The sequence below is a fragment of the Asparagus officinalis genome, chromosome 4 (genome assembly GCF_001876935.1).
Source record: "Asparagus officinalis chromosome 4, Aspof.V1, whole genome shotgun sequence".
Taxonomy (NCBI): domain Eukaryota; kingdom Viridiplantae; phylum Streptophyta; class Magnoliopsida; order Asparagales; family Asparagaceae; genus Asparagus; species Asparagus officinalis.
Window position 1 is genome coordinate 20,913,712 of NC_033797.1, and position 12,882 is coordinate 20,926,593.

Consider the following 12,882-nt stretch of genomic DNA (forward strand, 5'->3'; position numbering starts at 1 on the left):
GTTACATCAACCGATATAATGATCCTAGAAAGACACCCCCCTCTTTAGTCACACCGAATCCGATCTAGCATCATACATACAGATTTATTTCCATGTGCGTGTGAAATTAGAGTTCTAATCATTTATGATTTTTGATTTGCAAATGAGTTATGTACACAATCGAAGAAGCTGATGAAAATCTACGGGTTAGTAATTATTTAGTTGTTTATTATGTATCCTAATTAACTGTATTCTTTCACCTAACTAAATCCCTTCTGTGCATGACGAGAACATGTAAAAATGATGTCCAACATGCGGCTCTCCTGTCTTAGATAGTAGTATAAATATGGATGTAGATCGATGTCATAATGGGAGCATAGGATTGAGGAACAACATTCTAGTAACTTCTTCCATTGACCAATAATCTATAAATCCAAGTTTGATACAAGTACTTGACTCTTCAGGAATTACCAGAATAGCTCCAGGAAAAGGGTGTGCTCAGTTTTTCAGGAATTTTCTGCTGCATGGCAACACAGTGAAACTACCCTTGGGCGATTAACCAAACCGTGATATTGGTCATTTCATTATCAATAATCTAAAAGCAGAATCAGCAAATTAGACCGCGACATTATTGTCTTAAGGTTTCATCCAAAAGTATTGCAAATTGGTGAAAATAGAGTCTAATTCCCCATTACACCTAAGGCAATTTGAAACTCGGAGATTTCTCAATGCAAAGTGACATAGACAGGTATTAGATTCTAAGACCCAACTCCACAAGCGTCAACTTGTCCAGACTGAAGATATCTTAGGAAAGAAAACAAATCTGTCGAGAAAAAAAAATAAAAATTCCGACATTTGGAGATTGACCTCATATTGATATCAAGAGGAAACTAGAAACTATCATTTAGAGCAAATTATATCCCCACAAGGGGAAAATCTAAGAAATGAAAGAAGTGAGGGACATCTCATTTGGACATCGACTGTTCACTTACATGATCAAATAGAGTTGCTTCAGCGAAATAATTGCAATGTCCACATTGCTCCTATCGGTTCAACAATTTGATTATTCAGAACATATGGGGATTAATGCAAGAGAAAAAACAGTGAGTTGTTAGTATAGTTACCTGGTTTGATAGTATTCAGAATTTCATTGGCTGAAAGCAAGTTGCCATCATGTTTAGAGAATTTTTATTCCCCAAACTAGAATGGGAAAGGATTTATGCACCTTATCATTCAAAAACCAAACTAACAACGAAAATGAAACAGATTGGTAGACCATGGCAACGGACGAATACATAAGCTTGCCCAAAGAAATGAGTAGTACTAATTTTCAAGAACGAGACATTGTTTCATAGTGGCCTGAGTGTTAGATCTAATATTTGAGATCTAAATCTTAAAGCCATGATTAATTCAAAGAGATTAATAAGAATCAAAAGGTGCGGAAGCATTTTGAGATCTAAATCTTAAAGCCATGATTAATTCAAAGAGATTAATAAGAATCAAAAGGTGCGGAAGCATATACCTGAATCCAAAAGCCATGATTAATTCAAAGAGATTAATAAGAATCAAAAGGTGCGGAAGCATATACCTGAATCCATTGAGGAAAATCTGATTAGGGTTTTGATGATTTTCTAACCTTAGGGCTTCTCCCTTAATGTATCTCTTTAGATGGGGATAAGAGAATGAGAATGACTAACCCTAGATTAGGGATCATAACCTCATATATATAGGTGTTGTACATTTATAATTTGACCCCTCATCAAATTACAATTATAACCTGATATCTACACATATAACCCCATGATTTATTTAAATACTCATTAACTCAAATTAATTGATCATGGGTTATCCTGAAGGATAGCAATACACACAGATTAATCATATGTGCCCACAAATAGATTTAATTAAATTTAAATCTAACAATCTCCCACTTGGGCACCATATGACTTCTTAAGGTGTGTATAACCTTATGAGCTCAAAATTGCTATCACTGAAAAAGGTATTTCCGAACAATCTCGTCCATTGACTATATCAATATAGGATCAAAACGGTCTTCGTCACATTTATCGTGACTCGACCCATCAATAGTCACATATATCAATACAATCAAACGACATAGATCAATCATGGATGTGCAGCATGAAAATTACATACAATATGATCAGTACATGTATATTTTTAACTGGTCCTACTTTAGTGAGGTCAAAACCAAACATAATGTAACAGAGTGTCTTAACTGAATACTTTATTCTGATCAGACAATACAACCAAACACAAAGCACCAAAAAATTACAAACTCCCACTAAATCATGATATCCTCGAATAACATCAGACCCATATGAGCAGTGTGCTCATGAAAGACCTTGGGTGTCAATCCCTTAGTAAGAGGATCAGCTATCATGGAGTTTGTCTCAATGTGCTCTATGGATATATGTCCACTCTGTACCCTTTCTTTCACAACCAGGAACTTAATGTCAATATGTTTTGACTTAGTTGAGCTCCTATTGTTATTGGAATACATTACTGTAGATTTATTGTCACAATATAACCTTAGTGGTCTTTCAATATTTTTCAAAATATGCAGTCCAGTGACAAAATTTCACAACCATATTCTATGATTTGATGCCTCATAGCAAGCTACAAACTCTGCTGTCATTGGAAGAAGCTACGAGTGTCTGTTTAACACTTTTCCATGATATAGCTCATCCTGCTAACATATAAATATAGCCTGATGTAGACTTTCTGTTATCTTGACATCTAGCAAAATCAGAATCAGAGTACCCAATGACCTCTAGCTGTTCTGATTTTCTATATGTGAGCATATAATCTTTTGTTTTCTGAAGATACATCATAACCCTTTTGACTGCTATCCAATGATCCATACCAGTGTTTCTTAAGTATCTGTCTAACATCCCAATAATATACGCAATATTCGGACGCGTACATACCTGAGCATACATTAGACTTCCTACAGCCGAAGCATAAGGAATCTTTTGCATTTCCTGAATTTCAAGGTTGCCTTTAGGGCACTGATTGAGACTAAACTTGTCTCCTTTAGCCACAGGGGTGTCTCCTGGTCTGCAGTCTTGCATGCCAAATATTTTAAGTACTTTATCGATATAGCACTTTTGTGATAATCTAAGAATACCCCGAGAGCGATCTCGATGTATTTGGATTCCTAATATAAAAAAGGCGTCACCAAGATCTTTCATCTCAAAATTCTTTGATAGAAATCTCTTGGTTTCGTGTAACATGTCTATATCATTAGTGGCAAGCAATATGCCATCGACATACAGAACCAGAAAAATATACTTACTCCCACTGAACTTGTGATATACACAGTCATCAACAATGTTCATCTCAAAACCGAAAGAGATAATTATTTGTTAAAACTTGTAATACCATTGACGATGAGCTTGCTTGAGTCCATAGATGGATTTCATTAATTTGCAAACCATATTCTTTGGGTCTCCTGACACAAAGTTTTCTGGTTGCACCATATAAATCATCTCATCAATGTCACCATTAAGAAATGTAATCTTAACATCCATCTGATGTAACTCAAGATCATAATGAGCAACAAGTGCCATGATTGTTCTGAAAGAGTCTTTCGATGAAACCGGAGAGAAAATCTCTGTATAATCAATGTCTTCCTTTTGAGTAAAGCCTCTAACTACAAGACGTGCCTTATACCTCTCCACATCACCGTTTGCATCCCGCTTGGTTTTAAAAATCCATTTACAACCAATTGGTTTTGCACCTTCTGGCAATAGGACACGCTTGGTTTTAAAAATCCATTTACAACCAATTGGTTTTGCACCTTCTGGCAATAGGACAAGTTCCCAAACCTTATTGTCTTGCATAGACTTGTACTCTTCATTCATAGCATCAATCCACTGTTGAGAGTTAGAACTTTTCATGACCTGAAAGAAGTTGATTGGATCATCTTCCAACATTCCATTATTTTCCTCATGTCCTTGGAGAAATACAATATAATCATCCGAAATAGCATTTCACCTTTCTCTCGTGGATCTCCTTAATGGCACTGGTTCTTGAGGTTGTTGAGTTTGTTCTTCTTGAATATGGAGTTATTCAACATTGTCATCTTGAGGTTCCGGATTTACTTCTTGAGCAACAACAGGTATAGGAACCTGAATATTGTCAAAAGTAACTGTATGGATTGGGTCTGAAGCCAATTCCTCCTCAAAAACAACGTCTCTAACCTTATTTCTCCCCATAAACTCAACATCCTCAAAAAATATTATTGTTCCCGTCTCAAAAATATTCCTGAGTGTGGGATCATAAAACTTATAGCCCCTAGAGCGTTCCGAGTACCCAATAAAATAGCTGCTAACTGCTTTGGAGTCCAATTTCTTTTCATTTGACCTATAAGGCCTTACCTCAGCTGGACATCCCCAAATATATAAGTGCTTTAAACTGGGCTTTCGATCAGTCCAAAGCTCATAAGGTGTTTTAGCAACTGCTTTACTTAGCGCTCTGTTCAGAATGTAAGCTGTTGTTTTTAGTGCTTCTCCCCAGAGTGACTCTGGTAAAGAAGAATGAGCAATCATACTTCTTACCATATCCTTAAGAATCATGTTTCGTCTTTCAGCTACATCATTCATACTAGGTGAACCCGACATGGTGTACTGTGGGACGATACTGTATTCCTCTAGGTATCTAGCAAATGGTCCTGGACGTTGTTCACCTGAACCATCATATCTGTCGTAGTACTCACCACCACGATCAGATCGAACGGTTTTAATTTTTTTGTTGAGTTGATTCTCAACTTCAGCTTTATAGGTTTTGAACATGTCCAGAGACTCAGGTTTTTTATGAATAAGATATAGGTACTCATAACGTGAGTAATCGTCTATGAATGATATAAAATATTGTTGACCATTCCAGGATGTCGTAGGGAATGGCCCACAAATATCCGTATGTATCAATTCTAAGACATCCGAAGATCTGTTGGCACCTAATCTCTTAACTTTGGTCTGTTTTTCGTTGATACATTCAACACATACGTCGAAGTCCGAAAAATCAAGGGAATCCAAAATGTCATTAGACACAAGACGCTCAACTCTACCTTTTAAGATATGACCCAAGCACTTATGTCATAATGTCGCCGAATTTTCCTTATTTAATTTACGCTTAGTACCACGTGATTCCACGTGCAAGGATTCATTATAAGAAGCAATTGTATCGAGCAAATATAGGTTGTCATAAGTACTCAAGTAACCAGTTCCCATAATATTTGAATTAAAAGATAAACTGAATTGATTGTTTCCAAATGAACAAGAATAACTTGATTTGTCCAATACAGAAACTGAAATCAAATTCCGTCTAAAAGACGACACTACAAAAGTATCTTTTAAGTCCAAATAAGAATCAGTTCCTAATAGCAACCTAAAATACCCAATTGCTTCCACATCTACCGATTGATCGTCGCCCACAAAGATGTGTCTTTCAACATCACTTGGCTTTCGGTAGCTCAGACAACCCTGCATAGAAATACTTATGTGAGTAGTAGCACCAGAGTCTAACCACCAAGTGTTTCTAAATACTGAATCTAAATTAACCTCAGAACAGACCAAAGTAAGGAACGTACTCTTATTAGCACGCCAGACGTGATATTTGGTACAATCCTTCCTTACGTGTCCAGACTTGTTACAGAAGAAACAACCCTGATTATCCTTATGTTGTTTCTTCTGAACTGGACCCTTAGCAGTTTCATTATCATTCTTTCTTTTCTTGCCCTTATCCTTAGAGGTATAGGCCAAATAAGCACTTTCAGTCTTATCTTGCTTCAACATGTCTTCGTCTTACACACAGTGTGAAATGAGCTCATTTAGAGTCCATTTCTCCTTTTAACAGTTATAACTGACCTTAAACTGATTGAATTGTGCAGGAAGAGACAACAGGACTAGATGCACCAATAACTCATCACAAAGATCGAGTTTAAGTGCCTTAAGCTTTGAAGCAGTATAAGACATTTTCATAATGTACTCCCTGATATTTTCTTTGCCCTTATACTTCATTAAAATCAAGCGAACTAAAAGCGTGTTTGTTTCTACCTTATCGTTTTTTGCAAAACGTTTCTCAATTTCGGCAAGGAAATCTTTAGCCTTAGTAATCCCTTCGGATTCTATGCCCCTGAAGGCTTCCGGAATGCTGCGCTTAATGATCATAAGATTCATACGATTTAAACGGTCCCACTTCTCATACTCCTTCTTTGCATCAGGAGTGCTATCCGCATTGAGAGGTTGAGGTTGTTCAGTTCTTAATACAAGGTCTAGATCCATGTAACCAAGAACAATTAATATGTTTTCTTTTCAAACCTTGAAATTTGTCTCATTGAGCAAGGGAATTGAGTTGATGTTAGCAGAAATTGTTGCAGCAGATGCATTAGCTGAAATAAACAAAAGATACTCACATCATTAATCATAATTAGTAATTAATAAAATTCAAATAATGACAAATCACATCTCAAGATATCTGGCACAACATTAATATCAAGTCTTTGAACAGTAATATTAACTTGTAATTGATATCTTGTTGCAATGATCAAACATTGATAATAACTCATGTCAAATAATGAAACTATCTTTGGATCGATTCATTATTCACATGTAAACCTTATAATTGTCACACGTTTATCATCGCAGATGTGTATGCAGTCTAAATAAATATTAACCTTCCTTTGGGCCGATTAAACATTTACACGAAAGCATACAAACATCTCACATTCTTCATGAACAATCTACACAAGAGATGTTACTTTGGTAACTTCTTGTTTCAATTAATCAATTGGAGTGAGAGATAACCTTAATACCTTAGTGTCATGATATTTGAGTTAAATAATTGATTAACTACCAAAATTAATTCAAATTAAACAACTTAATTTGAATTAGAAACTACCAAAATTAATTCAAATTAAACAACTTAATTTGAATTAGAAGAATTTTCCATAGCTTAATTAGGGCTCATAACTTAATTGAATAAATTAAGTATATTAATTTGAATTAGAAGAATTTTCCATAGCTTAATTAGGGCTCATAACTTAATTGAATAAATTAAGTATACCAAAGTGGACCCATAATTTAATTTGAAAAGCCGAGGCTTAACCATAGTGAACATGAAGTTCTCTTGACTTCGAACGCGATGTTCGTTTGTATTGAGTATAACTGTATAAGACTCGCCTAAGAACGAACGCGAGGTTCGTTTGAAAAATGAACGTGATGTTCAACTTGAGAACGAACGCAAGATTCATTTTGAAAATAAACGCGAAGTTCGACCTGAGAATGAACGCGAGGTTCGACTTGAGTTGAGCGCGAGGCTCACCTGAGAACGAACGCGATGTTCGACTTGAATTGAGTGCGAGGCTCACCTGAGAACGAACACGAAGTTCGACCTGAATTGAGTGTGAGGCTCACCTGAGAACGAACGCGAAGTTAATTTGAATTGAGCGAGAGGCTCACCTTAGAACGAACGTGAAGTTCGTTTGAATTGAGCGCGAGGCTCACCTTAGAACGAACGCGAAGTTCGTTTGAAGTGAGCGCGAGGCTCACCTAAGAACGAACGCGAAGTTCGTTTGAAGCTTTCAAGCTTCGCCAAAAAAAAATTAAGGTAACCACCTCCTTAATTCCCGCACGTTTTCACGCACGAACCCTTAGGGTTTCATTCTGAAACCGCCGTCGTCATTGCTCCTGCACCCAGATGTCGAAATCCTAGGGTTTCCTAACGCCGCCGTCGCCATCGGAGTCGAGAGCGAGGCCGCCAGCGACACTTCGCCGGCGAGGAGCATGGGACCGACGACCAAACAAAATAGATCCAAAAAATTCCTCGATTTTATTTCAAAATCAGATCCAGAATAAAAGATGACCTTTTTTTTATTCAAAATTAAAAGAAAAACCAAACAAAAAAGGAAATCTTTACTGTTCATCCGAAAAAACGTTATTGTTCATCCGAAAAATAATAAACATCACTGTTCACACGAAAAAATCAACAAACATTACTGTTCATCCGTGAACAGATCTGAATAAAACACAAATTAAGATCAAAGAACCCTAAATTTAATCTTAATCTCTTAGAACAAATCAACAGTGGCTCTGATACCACTTGTTAGATCTAATATTTGAGATCTAAATCTTAAAGCCATAATTAATTCAAAGAGATTAACAAGAATTAAAAGGTGCGGAAGCATATACCTGAATCCATTGAGAAAAATCAGATTAGGATTTTGATGATCTTCTAACCTTAGGGTTTCTCCCTTAATGTATCTCTTTAGATGGGGATAAGAGAATGAGAGTGGCTAACCCTAGATTAGGGACCATAACCCCATATATATAGGTGTTGTACATTTGTAATTTAGCCCCTTATCAAATTACAATTATGACCTGGTATCTGCACATATAACCTCATGATTTATTTAAATACTCATTAACTCAAATTAATTGATCACTTTAGTGGGTTATCCTGAAGGATAACAATACACACAGATTAATCATATGTGACCACAAGTAGATTTAATTAAATTTAAATCTAACACTGAGCCCAAAACATTGGTTAACAAATAGTCTCGAAACCTTAGTAATTCCATTCCCCGTTTAATCATGAAAGGCATAGAGAGAATGACGATGCAAAAAAAACTCAAACCTTGGCGCGACCCAAACAACGAAACAACGCAAAGAGTGTGAATGTTCTATGTGCAAGTCATAAAAATTTCTAGGTGCAAGTAAGTTAATATACAGCTAATTCACATAAATATTAACAAGAAGCAATTTAAACAATTTAACTTTTATATAAAAAAATGTAATCATACAATCCACATTCTATCAGAATTCAAACTTTCATACCAAAGCGGCGAATTCCTCGCCGGCGGCGAAGGCCCAACACAAACCTCCACCCTCTCTCTAAACTCCTCATCGTTCGGCTTCAACATCGCCGGCAACGTAAAAAACACCCCTTTCTCTTCACAAAACAGATGCCTCCTCTTTATCCTCTTCTCCAAACTATACGAAAAGTACTGCGGAAACTCCTTCACCTCCCTCAGCTCTCTCTTCATCTCATTCATGAGAAACCCCAATTTCACCTCCAAATTCCCCTTAATCCCATAGCAGAACAACTGCGGAAACCTCCTCACCATCGATCTCGCCTCTCTTAGGCTGAATCCGGAACTTTGCAGGAAGTCTATTCTTGGTATCAGCTTCTCGTCAACGGAGCAAGAGAGCAGATAACAGTGCCGTGAAGTCTCCGTTATCCCAAGCATCTGCAAGAAGTAGAGAGTCGGTCGGAGCCCGGTCGCCGTGGATCACGTGCGGAGGTCGCGGCCGCTGACGCGCCTCGGGAGGAGGAAGGTGATGACGGAGGTGGAGGGTTTGGGGCTCTCCGGTGAGGATCTCGGGGCACCATCCCAGCGATCCGGCGGAGGTCGAGGGAGGTGAGATCGAGGGAGCGGAGGAAATGGACGGTGGATTTGAGGTCGGAGAGAGGGGTGGACATGATCGGAGGGTGGGAGGAGACTAGGGTTAGGTGATCGAGGCCGACGGAGTCGAGGAAGAGGAGCTTCTCCAGGAAGAAGGTGATTTGGGGGGATTTGGGGGGCTTTTGCGGAAAAGAGACGAGAGACGGGGGAGCGGAGGGAGGAGAGGAGGGGACGGGGAGGGGTAGAATGGGAAGGGAGGAGGGGTATTTTGGGAAGGGGAGGGAGGAAGGAGGAGGAGAGATGCATTTTACATGATCGGTGGTGGTGGAGCGCGTGGGCGGTGGGGTGCTTGGGAGTGGGGGAGTTGGAGATAAGGCTTGGGAGACGGGCATGGGCGTCAGTGTTTGAGATAATTACACGGATGCCCCACTGAGATTTGCAATTAGGTTGTTGATATAGTTTGATTACATTCTACCACCCAATTGTTTTTTATAGTATATTTGCATAGGGTAAGTTACACTAAAGCCCAATTGTTTTTTAGTAAACCCCTGCTTACTTCCAAAATCACACTAAGTCCTCAGGAACTTTTGTAGAAAACCATCAATATCTTTTAACTTAATTATACTAAATCCTACCTTATGATATGTCTTTTTTATGTTGTTTTTCAGTTCTAATTTATGGAGTTATCTGTAAAATACAAAAAAAAATATTAGGAATTTTTTCTGCAATTCCAAAAAAAATAGTGGGAATTTAGTGTGATTTTAAAAGTTACTAAGGGTTTAATGCAAAATGTTAAAGGCTTGTGGGAGTTCAATATAATTTACCTTTTTGTTGAATAAGCTACCGAAACAGAAATTCATAATGATACTCCTATTGATAGAATTTGTGGACCCGAAAAGAGGTTTTGAATAAAAAAAACTCTTGGACAATGGATGGATTAACAAAATTTCTTTGATTCAAATAAGGGAGTACAACTTTCTCATAAATGACTACACCTCTCTTTCTTCTACAAGTTACTCTTACACTTACACACTCGCACACTAGCTAGCTTTCTTCACTCTCCTCCAATTCTTTCTTTTCTTCACTTTGCTCATATATATAGGTGTGGTAGATCTTTCAAAAAACACTTCATTCACGAAGGCTTGACTCCTTGAGATATCTCTAGAAGAAGGCTTGACTCCTTAAGATATTTCTAGAACCATGAAGAAATGTTGATGACATTTAACACTCTCCCCTCAGGAACAAATTCATTTCTCACAAGTCCAAGCTTCTTCTTAAACTTCAAAAATGTTTCTCTCTTCAGTGGCTTGGTGAAGATGTCAGTGATTTAGTCTTCAGACTTGCAATATATCATCTTCACAATCTTCTTTGTGACTTGATGTCGGATGAAGTGGAACCTTGTCTCTATGTGCTTACTTCTTCCATGTGCTAGTGGGTTCTTGGAAAGCGTAATAGTTGACTTGTTGTCTATGAGAATCTCTATTGGTGCTTCTTGTTCATGTTGCAACTCCTTCATTAGATTTCTAAGCCATATCGCTTGGCATGCACCTGCAGATGCAGCAATGTATTCTACTTCACAACTTGATAGAGCAACAACGGACTGTTTCTTTGATGACCAAGAAAAGGCTGCTGATCCAATGCTGAACATGTAGCCGGATGTACTCTTTCTTTTATCCAAGTCTCCCCCATAGTCATTGTTGGTGTAACCAACTAGTCTTTGATATACACTTTGTGAGTAAAACAATCCTTCATTAATGCTTCCTTGAACATACATGAGAATCCTCTTGGCCACCTTGAAGTGTTCTTGCCTTGGCTCCTCCACGATTCTGCTCACCAGTCCAACCGCAAATATTTTGTCGGGTCTTGTGATGGTCAGGTACCGTAGGCTTCCGACTAAGCTCTTATACAAAGTTGGATCAATAAAGATTTCTGGTGAGTCTCTCCTCAGCTCACTCTGACTTTGACAGGAGTTGCAATTGGTTTGCAGTTGCTCATGTTGAACTTCCAAAGGATCTCCTTTGCGTACTTTTTCTGAGAGATGAAGATTCCTCTCTTAGATTGCGATACTTTTACTCCAAGAAAATATGACATTTTTCCAATGTCAGTCATCTTGAACTCCTTGATCATGTTCTTCTTGAACTCCTCGAACATTTTTGGATTGTTGCTGGTGAAGATCATGTCATCCATGTAGAGACATATGATCATAATGTCTCCATCCTTCTTCTTGGTATAAAGAGAGTGCTCATACGGACTCTGCTGGAATTCGTTCTTCTGGAAGTATGCATCGATTTTGGCAATCCACGCCCTGGGTGCTTGCTTCAATCCATACGATGTCTTCTTCAGCTTATAGACTTTATCTTCTTGGTTCTTCACCTCGTACCCGGATGGCTACCTGATATAGACTTCTTATTCTAGGTAGCCATTCAGGAATGTAGACTTCACGTCCATCTGGTAGATCTTTCATCGATTCTGTGCTGCCAATGCGATAATGAGTTGGATGGAGTCGATCCTCGCGACTGCTGCGAACACTTCTTTATAGTCAACTCCTTCTCACTGACTATAGCTCTTTGTAACAAGCCCGGGCTTGTACTTCTCGATTCTGTCATCTTGATTTGTCTTTGTCTTGTACACTCACTTTACTCCAATGAGTTTATGGCCTTTAGGCAAGGTGGTGAGCTTCCATGTGTCATTTCTATCTATCAATTTTTGTTGTGCCTTAACGGTAACACTCATCTTAAATAAATCTTAAATCATTAATCTAATTGACATAAAAATATATCTAAACCAGCAAAAAAGATAGTGTTGACTTACCGACAGATTGTAGGGTCATATATGCGATTACAATCAACAAAATTAATATTATGCGTGTAGATATGCAACAATCAAAATCATCCAATATATCGGAAGGTAAGCATGTGAAGATGATAGAGAAGAGAGTATAAAGAGAGAAATTTCACGCACACAATAAAGGGATTCATTCATTACTTAAATAGATAACAACAGTAATAGTTCAGTCCACTAATAACCACTCAGTAGATTTTGTGGAACATCCAACAACCCACAACTCAACAAACTCCTACAAACTACGAACTACCCGATAGCCTAGGTTCAACTCAGCTACGCATAACAAATAACAAAGCAATTAGTTAATAAATATCTTAACACCCCTTTCAGTCTCCTGAGCATGTCTTCCCTTGAACATCATGCAACGAACACATTCCAAGCAAACTTCTGAGATCCACGAACAACGGTTGCTTGAGAGGTTTAGCCATAATATCAACAACTTGAACCTCACTCCTGCAATATTTTAATTTAATCACACCCTCTTGACATAAATCACATAGGAAATGATACCGAACATCAATGTGTTTGCTCCTTTAGTGTAAAACTGGATTCCTTGAAAGCTTGATGGCAGAGACATTATCACAATAGATTGTTGTAGCATCTTGCAGGTGATAGCCAAGGGTATCCAACAT

The 12,882-nt window shown here is 38.0% G+C and overlaps 2 protein-coding genes across 2 annotated transcripts; both read right to left on the reverse strand.

Moving 5' to 3' along the window:
- On the reverse strand, positions 6,304-9,232 carry LOC109839780 (transcription termination factor MTEF1, chloroplastic-like). Its single transcript, XM_020408282.1, has 2 exons — positions 8,838-9,232; positions 6,304-6,391 (listed from the first exon to the last, which is right to left on the reverse strand). The coding sequence occupies exons 1-2, from the start codon at positions 9,125-9,127 to the stop codon at positions 6,388-6,390; spliced, it is 294 nt and encodes a 97-aa protein (XP_020263871.1). The 5' UTR covers positions 9,128-9,232; the 3' UTR covers positions 6,304-6,387.
- Positions 10,734-11,870, reverse strand: LOC109838320 (uncharacterized mitochondrial protein AtMg00810-like). Its single transcript, XM_020406771.1, has 3 exons — positions 11,799-11,870; positions 11,360-11,722; positions 10,734-11,306 (listed from the first exon to the last, which is right to left on the reverse strand). The coding sequence occupies exons 1-3, from the start codon at positions 11,868-11,870 to the stop codon at positions 10,734-10,736; spliced, it is 1,008 nt and encodes a 335-aa protein (XP_020262360.1).

Excerpts from the sequence above, each read along its gene's own strand:
- LOC109839780 (XM_020408282.1), bottom strand. The coding sequence starts at position 9,127 with ATGGTGAGGAGGTTTCCGCAGTTGTTCTGCTATGGGATTAAGGGGAAT.
- LOC109838320 (XM_020406771.1), bottom strand. The coding sequence starts at position 11,870 with ATGAAAGATCTACCAGATGGACGTGAAGTCTACATTCCTGAATGGCTA. Across the intron at positions 11,723-11,798 it reads GAATAAGAAGTCTATATCAG|CAAGCACCCAGGGCGTGGAT; the intron begins GTAGCCATCCGG and ends TATGGATTGAAG. Across the intron at positions 11,307-11,359 it reads CAACTCCTGTCAAAGTCAGA|AGCTTAGTCGGAAGCCTACG; the intron begins GTGAGCTGAGGA and ends ACTTTGTATAAG.